The following is a 15,365-nucleotide window of genomic DNA, read 5'->3' as shown; positions in this document are numbered from 1 at the left end:
AAGTTTTCATGATATAGGAACTATTTACTGTGAATGAAAACTTTAATTATTATGGGTAAAGCACATAAAATAGATATGGATCTAACTGCAAAATCATTTTGTTTGAATTTTAAAATTCTGACTATTCTTCCAATCTACCTGTTTTCGTTAATTTAAAATCTCAATATTTCAAAATACTTTGGAAAAAGAAAATATATCAGCATTAGAATATCTTTTTAAGGCCATAAATAAAACTATGTGTTTTGGGTTTTTGATTGTACTGATGGGAGTTCCCTTTCCCACTCTTTTTATATTTAGTTTGCTTTGTTAGTTAGTTAAATACTAAATTAAGGAGAGAGATGTGACTTTTGAAATAACTTTGCATGTTGTAATGTAGTTGACTATTTTGAAATAAATATTTTGTAGATATAGCATCTTTCAATTTTAATTTTTTAAAAACTGTTTAATAAAAATGAAAGACTAACTATATTTAAAAAAAAAAAAACATTTTTGGAAAATATGATTTGTTAAAAATTATATTTATATTTTTTATAAAATGCAGAACTTTAAATAGTCTGTTAACTAGCTTATAAATTTGCTGCTAATTCTTAAAATCATTTTAATTATCTGTATGTGGTATTCAATTATTGATAGATGCATGTAAAATAGATTTTAATTAATTGTAAATTACTGATATAATTCATTTCTTGAAAATTGGCTAAATAAGCATTTGTAATTTCCTATTTTGAAATAAGCTTGTGTTTATTTCAATCCTAAATTAGAAATCTAATTATTAATTGTATGCACTTACAACAAACTTCATTATGAATAAAAATTATAGTTTTTATCTTGTTATTTCTATGTTTGAGTTAATGAAACATGTTTATTTAATAGGTGCGAAAATTCAAAATTTTTGCTAGAATATTCATTAGCTTTATGTAATATGAAAAAACGCAAGATTGATTCTACTGAAGAACAACTAATGTCAGAAGATGAAAGGGTATTAATATCTAAAGATGATGCAATGGATATTGATTCTGTTGAGCCTACAGAGAGTTCCGAAGCTGATGAAGATCTGTGATATCAGTATTGTATAATTGATATTTGTAAATAAATTATTTTATTTAATATATTTGTTTTTTATTTGCTGTTTTTTTATACATTTCTAGATTTTAGATTATATTTTACCATAACTGTGGACTAATTTATCTGTAAAACACATTAGGAACAGTAAGTTATATGAAAGCTTATTGTTCTGAGCAGTTATATATTTCCATAATATTGTTGCGTATATAAATGCAGTAATAAAACAACAAAAAGTTTTGATTTAAAATGCTTAGAAAAGTTATTAAAATAGGGAAAACTTTATATGAAGATAAAATTAGTATCCCTGCTAAGCTAATTTTTAGATAGTTATAAAAAATTTTATACTATAAAAATTTTTATGAAATTCATTAGGTGTTTGATTAATTTTTAATTAAAAATCTAATTAAATGAAAGAAAATTTTATTAATTTTTAATTAAATGAAAGAAAAATTTCTTAATTAAACAACTACTTCTTAAGAGGTACTTAAAAGGAATAAATTTAAATTTTGTAGCTCCATATTCAACACCCTGCCATTTTAAATGTTTTGAAGGATTTTTGTATCATATATGATACAATTTATATAGTTAAAAGTTTTGATGTTAAAAGTGATTCCTGGATTTTGATTGACAAAGTCTTTTGAGAAAAATGCAGATATATGTTTCTTTTGAAAGAACATTGCTTAAAAAATTTTCAAGACAAAGATAAATTCAAAATTTAATGTTTTGAAAAGTAAAAGTGGAGAATCCATTTTCCCCTCTGATAATTAAATTCTTTTTGAAACAGACAAGTAAGATAATTACTTAGTTCTGTTCTAATTGAGAAAAATATGAATCTATGTAATATGTTTTTAAGGTATTTTATTTTGTAATAATTACATTTAATGAATTCATATTTTGTTTTAATTTATCTTTTGGTCAGATTGATTTTAGTGAAAAAATTTAAATTTTTGTTGTATCCTTACTTTAATATCTCTTAAACAGGGGTAAATCATATACAAAGAATATGAACTTTATCAGCACCTGCAATTTATTTCAGTGATTTTATTTAATCACTCATTTGTTTTTGTTTTGCATGTGATATCTATATTCATCAACAGTTTAACTTAATTTCATTTGATATATCAAACCAAACTGCTGTGGGGGGGACTACTTGAAAGTAGAATTAAGGAGAGAGAGGAAAATTTGTCACTTTGGAATTTTTTCTATTTGTAGATGTTATTACTGTAGATGTTAGCTCATACACATTTGCTATACTCGCCCCTTTTTTCAAAATGTGGTATTGAGCTCTACTACTAATATTAGAAAAAGTAATTTTTTTCCTCTAAAATTGTTTTTATGTATGAATTTAGTTTATCAAGTTTGGAAATAAATGAATTTAAAATTAAATATTAAATGAAACTAAAGATGTAAGTGATGATAAATAAAACAAAACATTGTAGATAAACTTGAATAATTGTTATTTCTTATAATTTTGTTTAAAATGATTTTTTTGGGAAAGTGTTTACCTACACATGTTGAAAAGGGGGAAGAAATAAAAAATGCATTCAAAGTCTTTGCAACACCATTAAATATTCAGTTCAATCCTATTTGTGATTGTTAAGAAGCACTGATTTATAATAAAAGACATGTATATTAATGGAACAGAATTACTTCAAAAATATCAAAATTTGGCAGCTCTTGTGCTTCATATTGTGCTATCCTTCCAACATGAAATATAGGAAGTGTATTTTAAAGAGCTGTACTAATGTTATTTTCTTTGAAAATCTTTAGAGATATAATGTAATAAATAATAATTTTTGCCTTTTTTCAGTATTGTTATTGCAGAAATGTTCAACCTTGTGATTTTGAGATAACTTTACATTTTAGGGTTCCTGAATCCCCCTCTCTGGAAAAAAAAAAAAAAAAAAAAAATAATCGAATCATAGTTGTCTATCTGTCTATGTATGGGAACATTAGTTAAAAAAGACTAAATAGCTAAAAGAATAACAATAATATATTAAACCAAAGTTTGGATTTGTATCGAAATTTAGACAAAATTCATCTAAAGGAATTCTGTCTCTTTGTGTAGCTTTGTGCATTTTTGTGTGATTTGATAGTTAACGAACGTCAAAGAAAAAGTTATTATTCTTTTCACTCAAAATAAAATCTAAAAAAATATTTTTTTAATAATTATAATAAATTATTTTTATCTTTATCCTTGCATTTATATGAATTTTTAATTAATACACTTTGAAATTTTTTAATGTTCTGTCCAATTTAAAACTTTATCAAGAATGCTGGAAAAAATAATTAGAAATTTTTTAAAGCTAATAAAAATGTATGAAAAACAAATATTTTTTTATTTAAAATTTCGTTATTAAAACCTTTATCATGCCAAAAATATAATAATAATAATTATATTTCTTCAATGTGTGTTTATTAATTAACAACTACTCATGAATAATTGTAAGTTGTTACATCCCCTCGACAGTAATGTGTGAGTCGATTTGGGTTTTAACTGAAATCTGTATTATATTATTCAATGAGAAATTAATCTGAAAACAAGTGAGTTCTGTTTTTTACATTCTCTTTCTGTTTAAACATGTTACTGAAACACATGTTAATATACATAAGATGCATTACAGTGACTTCAGTTACTACACATATGCAAGGGGTGTTCAACTGAAAAGGTTCGGAACGACACTGTGGGTATAAATGAAAACTTTATTCAAAGTATACACCATAGGCCTGAGCACAACGATCCCATTGATTAATGAGCCGAAGAATTCCTTGTCCCCAGAATTCCCGTGGCCGTGACGAGACCCAATCCTTCACAGCGTCCTTGAGTTCCCCGTCCAAAATCAACTACTTGTTGAATTCCTCGAGCACAGAAGAGCAATTAACTCCGATGTGTACTGTGAGACACTCCGAAGACTATGTAGGTTCATCAAGAAAAATAGACCAGGACTACTCACGGAGGGTGTGGTTCTGCTCCATGATAACGTGCGTCCACACGTTTTCAGGGTCACACAGGGAACTGGCCAAGTTCAAGTGGGAGCAGCTCAATCATCCGCCTTACAGCCTAGACATGTCGCCCTGTGATTTTCATATGTTTGCTCCCTTGAAAAACATCTGAAAGGAAGCGCTTCAATTCGGACGGTGAACTCAAGGACGCTGTGAAGGACTGGCTCTATTCACGGCTACAGGAATTCTGAGTACAAGGAATCCTTCGGCTCGTTAATCAGTGGGATAGTTGTGCTCAGGCCTATGGTGTATACTTTGAATAAAGTCTTCATTTATACACACAGTGTCCTTTCGTACCTTTTCATTTGAACACCCCCTGTACTTCAATTTAGTCTACATATACTTCAATTATTATATTAGTATCTAAAGAGATACAATATAATAATTGTGTCTAAATTATTGTATCTAATTGTATCTAAAGAGATACAATAATTAGTCATTTAAGGATTAAATAAAAAATAATTGTCTATATCAAAATTATTTATTGATAATTTTAATTGTTAAAACAAGAGAACTATGCCGGCGTCCTGGCATAGGGATAGCGCGTCTTCCTCGTGATCTGGGCGTCCTGTGTGAATGTGCCCCCCTGTAAAGAGGGGTTGTGCAAGCGAATGTTTGTGAGTTTCGTGAGCTAGAAATCAGACTTCTACCTTCGGGTGCTCAGGGGTCTTTACCCTCAGAAGCTTCTGCACCCCCTTTCCGTGGTAACGGGGACATATCATCATCATCACAAGAGAACTATAAATACAGCAATTCTCATAACTTAATAATCTTCCTCAGGTTAAAAAAAAAAGCAAATAAAACTTCTATGTTGCTTTAAAAAAATGTTTAGTTGTATAATGAATTAGCTTTGAACTTATAGTGAATTAAATTATAATTCATATATTTAATGAACTTTGAAAATTCCATTAAATGCTAATTCAGAAAATGGTCATTACATTAGCAAGGAAATTGTTTAAGAATATGTTTGTATGTAACTATCTATATCACATTAATACTGAATTCTATTTCCAATTATACCAGACATTTACTCCATAGTTGTATTCAGGATTTTTTTTTTTTTTAAATGGCTGTGCACTTAGCTGAAGAAACGCTTTACATTCATGGAATGTGCTTTGCTGATGAATTGACAAACCCATATTTCGAAATTACTGCTTTATGGACTTTTCAGATGAAATATTTTGGATGATTACGTCCGTTTTGAAATTTTTGATAACCCACATGTGCCAATTAAACAAGTTGAAATCTTTATTTAAGAATTTGAAAGATTTTATACTTGGTTTGGTTTAGTTATATTAATGTCTCGTTTTAAAGCAGCACAAGGGATATTTTGGGACGGACCTCTTACTTTTGAACCGCGGCCAGATGACGAGAACGACACTTGATACGGCACCCCCCCTCCAAACTTCCACACCGCGCCAGCGGTAGGGCATTTTGCCCCGGCGGATTTAACGTTCACCAGACCCGCTTACACGGCGGTTCTTCGTTTTAATCGGGTCTCGAACCTGAAGCCTTCCGGTTCCGAAGCCGAGCCCTTACCACCAGGCCTCCGCGGCTCCAAAGATTTTATACTAAAAATAATTTTGCAAATTATTGATGACATTTTCTTAATTTTTCTTTTATCTTTGTTCATATGCTTTAAAGATAATATATCGCCGCATCCATCGCATTATATTGAGGATTCTATTAGTGAAATATCGGATGAAAATATTTTTTTTTAATCTTTCACACGTGAGTTCATCTCCCGCAAATATGTAATCCAGGTGTGTTCATTTTTTTTAAGACACTCATAGCTTCGACTCATGCTCGACAATAGAACCATTTATAATTAACCATCTTTAAATGAGATTTTTAAATACATATTCCGATTTTGTAGGCCGTTTTGAAACGCTGTTTAATTAATTTAGAAAATTTTGAAAATTCCTCTTTTTCACCATCTCAGTCAAACTCAAGTGACATGTGATAGAAATATAAATGAATTTTTTTAGGCTCAATATACTGCAATAAAAATTTATATTTTTAAGAATATTTTATTTGTTTTATAACAACTATCTTCTTGAATTCTATGTTTCAGATTCCACTTTCCAAATACGTAAGGGTTTCTTTTTAAAGAAACTTGTGTTTGAAATTATTTTGCTGCATAGATTTTAATAGCGAATTATTAGTAAAGTATACAGGAAAGTATTTTGAACAACTTGCAGATTTTGATTTTATTACACTCATTTTGTAATTAATAATAAAATGAGTGTATAGACGGCAACAGATAGTTAGTAAATGCATAATTAAAACAGCAATGGAACTCCTTAACTGTAACTGCTTAAGATATCTATGATGTTGGTTATTATTGGCTTAAAGAAGTGGCTTTCTGTCATATATTGTACTATCATATGAATCGATGCCATCATAAACAATTTTTTCAGTTAATGTTAAATTTCAAATAAAGGCAAAGACTTTTTTTTAATGTCTTATGTACCTTTCGAATCGGCACAATTATATTCAGTCTAAAATTACCTTATTAGGTAAATTTTCCCTGTCGATTAATTGAAGCGAGTTTAATTACTAATATTCCTCCAAATAATTCTCTCCTTCATGATAATGTTGATTTTTCCAGAGTAAAATTATGCAGTAGTAACTTTCTATTCTCTTTTGTTTTGGAATTTATTTCCTTTTCATGAAAATTTCATAAATGATTTAAACAATTTAAATAAGATACAAAAGTTTGAATGCAACAATAAACTTTATTTTAAGATCGGAAAATATTATACATCCTTTTTCGCAGTGTCATCTTGCATATTTTTTTTCTTTAACCAAATAGTCCATTAATGTCGCTAGCAATATTATCAAAGACAGCTGAAATAAAATTGTATAAAATGTGAATGCTTTTTTGCAACATTTTCTGTATTACAAATAAAGTAGTGCACCTAAAGAAATTATGAACTTCAAGAAAGAGAAATTATATTTTTAAAAGAGCCATGGTCTTAAAATATAAGCGTTTTTTTCACTGTTTATATTTTTTAAGAACCTTAATTGGAGACACTTAAAAAATACATAATTCATCTCTTTAAATTCGTTTAACAAGAAATCTACATTATTTGTATTTAAGTAACTTAAATTTGGGTATGATGTATAGGCCGCAATGATTCTGAAATTTAATTTTTTCCCCTTATACACATTATTTGAAAAAAAAAAAAAAAATGCTTTTAACCCTTTAAAGGGCCATTTTTTTCTGGTCATATTATGTTAAAATATTTTTAGGCTTGAAATTAGAATAAGAAAAGGGATTCATTTAGCTTATTAGATAAATTTAATTTGATTAATAAATTAATTTGTTTAATTAATAATTAAGTGACAAACCAAGACACATCATTTTGTGTGAGATAAAGAACTAAAGCATCTAAGTTTCTGTCTTTCTAAAAAAAATTGTCAGAACTTATGCCAACCTGCATAATTTAATACAAAGATTGATAAATTTGGCGGGAAGCATACTTTCCACGGCCTTAAAAAGGGTTAATTAAAAAAAAATTCTTCATTTAATCATGGAATGAAATGTAACTAATGTAATCATTTTTTTATTTAATCAGAAAATTTGTAATATTGTTAATATTTATTTTATATTTAATTAATAATTTACATTTGGATAGCAGAAAAAAATACAACTATTGTATAAAAATACAGTAGGCTAACTTATGGTTATGATGTAATGGATAAATTGTATTTTAAAATGTATGAAAGTTTTGTCAGATGAGTAGTTCGTTTTTGTAGGTTGTTTAGAACTGCTGAAAATTGAATAAATCTAAGATGAAAGTTATGTTTTTATCTCTTTAAAAAAATAAACATGTAAAGATTATTAATTTTTAGAAGTGTCGAATATGCTACTTACTTCCACTATTTTCGTCTTCTGTTTAAAAAGAAATTATAACTGTTAGCGATGTATATTTATAGCTATAAAGTTTTAGAAATTTCTTTTTAAAGATTAGATAAAAGTTAGATTAGATTCATGTTTACTTACCATCTTCTAAATGAGAGAAAAAAAAAATGTATACTTTAGGAACTCAGTATTGTTAATTATAATAATATATATGCACTATTCATAAAGCATTAACATTTACTATTTGCATATTTTTTGATATATATTTTTTTATATTTACACTTAAAATGATGCGGAACTTAATTTTAAAATGGCTTTATTATTCTGCGTAACAAAATATCTTTTAAACTCTGCATTTCTTGAATTATTTTATAGAATTTCCATGATTTCGATTGATTTTAAAAACCAGCTCATAGGTATTATTATTAAGTGGATTTGAATATAATATAAAGTAAATAGGAAATTATTTAATTTGAATGACATTTCATACTGAATTATATTTTTATGCTAATGACGAAATGGCTATTGCATGAAAAGCCAAATGTAGATTTTTCTTCATCTTTTTAAAAAGATTCGACAGAAAATATTTAGGAAAATTTAATTTTGAGCTTTTTAATGATATGTGGAAACAAATGCGTTGAAATAATAAATAAAAATATAATTTATGACGTTAAATTAGTTGAAAATGTACTCCCTATAAATATATCTGTTTTTCAAATATGTCCCTTTGTTATTTATTAAAAATAATTAATATTTCGTTCTCAAATGTTTTAGTATGCTCTTTGTTTTATAAAACAGCAATAACAATATCTTGAGAGTTAGAGGGGCTACATTTTCTTTTCACACATACCCGCTTTCATTGTCGGAGGGGAAGGAATGATAGAATGAACGAATGAAGTCATTGAATTCTTGAAACTTTATTTCTCGATTGATTTATTGATCTCCTGTTTCTATGTGAGAATTCTTTTCTGCCAATTCTTTTTGTTAATTTAAGATTTTTTTAAAGCTTTGTTTTCAATATGTTAATGCTCTGCGATGAACTGCGTATGAATGAAATTCTAGCATTGACCACATTTAATTTAAATACCTAAGATATCGGTCACGTGCAAAATCGTGTTTTGCATTCAACTAAGGTATATGTGATCTAAATTAATTTTTGATTTATGTGAATCTAAAATTTCTTATTGGTTTTCGTAGGTAAAATATTCCCAATTTTTTGTACGCAATGGGATTTTAACTTTCTGTTTAGAAATTAATGAAAGTGAAGATACAAAATCTTAATATTATTATTCTTTAAGAGTTTGTTTGCCTAAATGAAATTATTTGTTTGACGCATAACAAAGAAAAAACGTTTTTCTTTATGTTATAGAAAATGCAAAAATGTTTTTCGAACAGAATAATAAATAGCAAAATCTTATATAATTTACAATACTTAAATTTTCTAAATATATCTTGACAAAAAAAAAAATGTATTTTTCTATTTGCTAATTTTTGATGTAATTACTGCTAAAAATTTAAAAAGACAGTGTGAGAAACATTTTTTAAAATTAATTTTAGAAATTTAGTTTTTCAAACATCAAATTAAAATTTAAGCTTTGATAATAGAAAAATAAGTCCACCGTTAGCATGATCATAAAGATTGTGAAACAGATAAGTAATATGATATTTTGGCATTTTCAATAATAATAATTTGTTTATTTGGCATATAAAAATAAATTGCTCAAATGTGCCTTGTCAAAGAAAATAATATTTTCTCATATTATTACAAATATATGAATAATATTTCTCCATTGCATTCTCAGTTATTTAATAAAAGCATAATGAAATAGCTTGGAAACAAATAAGAGTTTACTTACCGGGTACTGTAAATAGAATACAAGAAAAAGAATTAGTTATTTGTTATGAGATGTATTCATTATCATTAAAAATACTGCCACCTCTTGGTCTTCATTAAATACTTGTTAATATATGTTTCGGAGGAGTCATCATTTCAGTAAACAGTGATTTATAATTCGAAAATAAAAATGAGCACATTTAATGATATTCATTGATGGATAATATCTTACTTCTTTCTCCACTTTTGGTAATTTTGTAATCTACAAATATACAAAAGTAATTGTAATTACGGTGAAAATGAAAAGAAAAAACATGCAGTTTTATATAATAACAGTGAAAATAATGATATATAATATAAACAAATTTATAAGAAATTTGACATGTATTATCTAAAATATCGTAGCTGTTAGACCGTGACAGGCTTGTGGAATAACATATTGCTATTAAAAAAGAAAACGATATATATTTTTAAATTTTGTAGTAGTACGATTTGTAAATAAATAACCTTTAACTAATATTACCAAATATTTAGTATATCATGAAATTTTTTCTTTTAAATGGAGAATTATCTTTTTTTCTCTAGCTTTTTTTGTTGCTTCTTTTAGTCTTTGCAAATAAACAGAAAATCTATATTTGTTTATAAATAAGCAATTTATAATCATATTCGAAATGAAAAAAAAGTTTGCAATATTTTCAAATGTATAATTAATTAAGTTATGTGTATATAAGTAATGTGTAATTAGCTAGTTAAGAGACTTCTGTTTTGAAACTCTGAAAGAATATACTCGAATTATAAAAATGTGATAGACGCAAAGTGGAATCTAATGAAGTATAATTTTTCTTTCCTAAATAGATGAATTTTATTCGGATTTTAGAATTTTATTGATAGAAAAGATTTTCAACTTTATCTTTGCACCATTAGTAGTTAAGTTCTGATGCATAATAAACACAGGAAAGAAGAATTTTTTAATTAACTGGAATAACAATTAATTTAAATAATAATTAAATGTTTTTAAGTACTCTTTTTGGATAATATCTGCAGTTTTGTCTGAGTTTCACTCTTCGTGTTTATTCGTTTACCGGAAGAAAAAAAAAGATAATAATCTGAAGATATCCTGATTCAAACGTTACCTTAAAGTACTGTCATTAAACAAAGGACTAACATATTCCCTTTATATATTTTCTGGTTTTGAGCTTTTTTTTTTTTTCAAATTTATAATATATAAATTTAAAATTCATGACAAATAACTTTATTATAACTTTTTCTATTAAAATAAGTTTGATGTTAATGCATCAAATTCGCAATATTTATTCATTCAAACTTTAAATTTTTTGAGAGAATGATTTCATATCCTTAAATTTAGAAAAATCAATGGCGTTTAAATTTTTTTTTCTATAATAGGTGTTCGAATAAGAATTCACAATATGATGTTGTTGTTTTATAAATATTCTTGATATATAAAATTAGCCTAGAAATTTTCTTTTCTTCATAAATTTGAATATGCGTAAAACTTGGATGAATATTATAACAAAGCTACAATTTTTTAGAAAATATTTTGTTTTAGGACAATGAAATAAGAAGCATAACTCATATTTTTACTTACGATGAACAGCTGCTGTCGCTAAAAATAAAAAATAAAAATATTTGATTAACATATTCGCATACAACGCGGCATCAGTTTTTATAGAATAAAATTTTGTTTACATGGTATCCATTCTAATCGTGATTTGGTAGTTAATTTCGAAATGTTACAGATAGGTATAGATATTTATTTTGACAAATGCCTTAAAGGACAAAAAAATGTTTTAATGTTTTTCTGAGTCAATAAATGTATTGACGAAAAAATTTGTACAACTTCCGGCCTTACTAATCAGATTTAATTAAACATCTTTGGAAGTTTAAATTTAAATTTAACATTTAAACACATTAAAATTTAACATTTAAACTTAAATTTTTTTGTACGATTAAAATTGATAAAGTTATGAAGCTTTGAATGTCATTATTTTATTCCATTTCAATGTCTGCCTAAGATTAAGATCAACCAATTAAAGGCTGGCAACTGATCGAAATTATCACAAATGACATTAAAGAAAGTGGCCATTTTATAAAAATGGCATGAAAGTTTGGATTCCGTAATTTTTAATTCTTATATTTACTGCCTCAAACAAGTAAAATACTATTCTTTATGCCATTTTAAGCATTTTTCCAAAAGCAGTAGAGTATATACTTATCTCTAATAATTGAAAAATTAGCTATGCACAACAAGGTATTAGCCTAGAACGAATACCTTGTATCATGCATACTTTGATAAGAATAATAGCAGTAATTAATCTAAACGCATTATGTAGATACTTAATCGCTTTCAACTAGTATAAAAAATTCATAAAAGAGTTTATAAATTAATTGAATATGAATTTAATCATAGTGTTTGCTTTTTTTTAAAGTAAAAAATAGCGTTTTAGGATAAAATGCCAATTTTCATTTAAAAGAGGTAATGAAATTAATTTAAATTTGCAATTACGTATTGGAAGCATCAACAAATCATTAAAACTAAATTACTTTAAGTTGCATACTACTACAATTTTCTATCCAATATTTGAGAACAATCATTGCACAGGGTGTCCCACAAGGTATACAAAGTCTATTTTTTACAGATTCGGATAGAACACGTTGAGTATTTTCATGCATAAAATGTGGACTCCCCTAATATAGCGTCATAGTTTAATTAGACGAAGAAAGTTAATTACGAATCCGACAGTCTGTATTCCTAATTCTGATGCATACGACGATTGCACAACATGGGATCTCCCCCTAAATGATTATGCAAATTTTTGGCACCCAATGAGAGGAAAAGCGCGTCTGGAAGTGAATATGCAAATTCCCTGAGTGGCATATATGACTAGAAAACAGGTTTGATGAGAATGAGTCGCGCGTTCTCGCTAAGAAATTATTGTGTACTCTACGTAATCGTTGTGGTTCTGAAATGAGCAAATATTCGATTGAACATCGTCTTCTCATTTTGCTGAATTATCATGAATTGCAATTACCAGCGGCTATGGTGAAATAGTTCGACAATTCAGAATATTTTCATCATAAACTGATCGAGTTGGATTTCATTACGAAAACAGGACAATAGTATAAAGTGGCCACCTTACACCCCGGATATTACCCGTGCGACTTTCTTTTATGGGGACGTCTGAAAGACATAGTGTATGTCAGCATTGGACGACTTGAGAGCAGCAATTGAAGCCGAAGTCAAGGAAATTGAATCAGATGTTTTGCAGAAAACAATTGCGAACTTCGATTCCTAACTTCGGCATGTCATTTGTTTAAACGGCCAACATTTTGAAAATTTGTTATATTGAAAGTTCTCAATACACATTGATTTTCACTTGGTTATTTTTTTCTCATTTCTTTAAGTTTTCATAACAAAAGCTTCACACCTTAATTGAACTATGACTGTATATTCTGGGATTCCACATGTTATGCTTCAAAATACTCACCTTGGCGTGTTCTATCCGAATCTGTAAATATTAGACGCTGCATACCTTATGGGATACCCTGTATAATTTTAACAGCAGTGAATATTACTTGCAATCTTGATTCTTTTCCATCAATTTCGGAAGTGGCCTTCCCGAAACTTTCTTGCATATTCTCTAATAAATGTGCAATTCCCTTCATTCCCCTTAATAAAATTGTGTCATTTGGGCAAGACCATTAAAGGTACGAATGCTCAGATTCTTGTTTTCATAGTCTCACACTTGAGGACTGTGAGCATGAAATTGTACGCATTGATCTTTAGCTTGAATTGAATGTCTTTACTGAATTTTACTTGTGATTTTTGGCGATTAATTCCTGGCATTCAGTTGATGCACAGGTTCCAGAAAATCGAATACGTATTTTGGAAACTATTTTTCGACTGATTGAAATCAAAATTTAGAATAGAATTACAACTGCAATCGCAGGATCACAAATCAAATTTCATATATTTAAATAATTGCGATTTTGAGCTATTGCTTTTACACGCATGCGAATGTACAGACCGATAGGGGCTCAAACCTTTGACAATTCGGAGCTCATCATTAATATATTGTGGGCAAGACAAGATCAAATTGAAAACTAAAATATAGAACCTAATAAGAATCTATATTTGAGATGCTAAAACTGTTAATCAGATTTCATTCACTGTTCTTGAGTCACACGCGTTTACATGCATGAAAATGTATAGATGAAAGATAGTCAATTGATACGAATCTGCTTTTTAGATGCTAAATATGTATATAACATTTGATATCTAGCTAATTATTTAGCTCTTTATATTTTGCAATTATTGAGTTCACTTGTCTTAGGGCAGCCAAGCAAACAGATGTACTCTGAATGGATTTCTTTCAAAATTTCATCAGGAGACGTGGAGATTCATCAAAATCTATGACTCGAATTTTTTGAGTGTCACAATATTTCCTTATCGTATACGCGAAAGTAAAGACATGACAAAAATATTATAGTAGCATTCCAAAGAGGAAAAAGGTGAATTGTTTGCTACATAGATTTTAATACCGCTATTAAGTAATCATAGATATTGCTCATACTAAAAGTATTTACATGTTGCGCTATATTTGATAACACATAATTTTTCTAATAAAGTTGATAGCATCAAGTATGGTTTGGATGCCGTTAGTAGAGAACTAGTAGTGTTTTTTTAGGCTCGAAGCTTATTTTTTCACCTTAAATTTTACTTTAGTAGATTACTATTAGTTGGAGAAAAATAAAAGGATTCATTCTGACAAATAGCAAATCTTTACTTTTGCCAATTCGTGAATGAATTTTGAAAAAAATCTTTCTTATATTCATGAAAATTTAAGTATTTTCTTTTAAAGTCAACCTTGTATTTCTTCTGTTTTTCTTCTTCTTATTATTGTATTTCTTCCCCAAATGCTTTTCCATTTAGAAAACGTGGAAAAAACTCAAGCAGTGTTTTATATCTTATTGGTGGTTCCAATCCAAATTACTTTAGTATATCTGGTCTAGAATTTATCTAAGAGTATCTGAGTTGTAGCGAATGGAGAACTATTAACTATTCTTGTCGATTGATACAATGCAGATCAGTTAACTATTATTGAACAGTGCATGAGATGGAACCTATAATAATTTGATATATACCTCTTAGCGACTGTACCATAACCTACAATATAGATTTAGAAGAGTTACTCTACTGGTGGTAATGTTAAAAATAAAGGAGAAATAATTTGACGTATATTCCTTAGCTTATTTGCTACTATATAGATTTAGAAGAGTTACTCTACTGGACGTAATGATAAAAGTAAAAGAGACTTCCCTTTTATTTACAAGGTGTGTTCTTTAATCAACGGGATCGTTGTGCTCAGACCTATGCTGTATACTTTGAATAAAATCTTCATTTATACCCACAATATCGTTTCATACCTTTTCATTTGAACACCCCGTGTATAACATCAACAAACGGCAATATATTTTTGGAAAGAATACCTTTAATCTAGAAGCTTATCTAAAACGTTCGCTCATTCAATGCCCCATTCTCATAAAATATTTATCATAGAGCAAAATAGAAAATAC

At 27.8% G+C, this 15,365-nt stretch overlaps 1 protein-coding gene and 1 long non-coding RNA gene across 2 annotated transcripts in view; one reads left to right on the top strand and one right to left on the bottom strand.

Moving 5' to 3' along the window:
* LOC129961937 (periodic tryptophan protein 2 homolog) overlaps positions 1-1,095 on the top strand; it is a 33,304-nt gene extending 32,209 nt beyond the window's left edge. The window contains exon 19 of the mRNA XM_056075581.1: positions 874-1,095. Coding sequence (XP_055931556.1) covers positions 874-1,060 — 187 coding nt within the window. The 3' untranslated portion in view covers positions 1,061-1,095. The remainder of the gene's footprint in view (positions 1-873) is intronic.
* Positions 1,096-6,786: 5,691 nt separating this feature from the next.
* Positions 6,787-7,985, bottom strand: LOC129990651 (uncharacterized). Its single transcript, XR_008785829.1, has 2 exons — positions 7,949-7,985; positions 6,787-6,918 (listed from the first exon to the last, which is right to left on the bottom strand). It is a non-coding gene; the product is annotated as an uncharacterized LOC129990651 (long non-coding RNA).
* Between the last annotated feature and the right edge of the window lie 7,380 nt (positions 7,986-15,365).

This window comes from Argiope bruennichi, chromosome 2 (genome assembly GCF_947563725.1).
Source record: "Argiope bruennichi chromosome 2, qqArgBrue1.1, whole genome shotgun sequence".
Taxonomy (NCBI): domain Eukaryota; kingdom Metazoa; phylum Arthropoda; class Arachnida; order Araneae; family Araneidae; genus Argiope; species Argiope bruennichi.
This window is presented reverse-complemented; position numbering and strand designations above follow the sequence as displayed.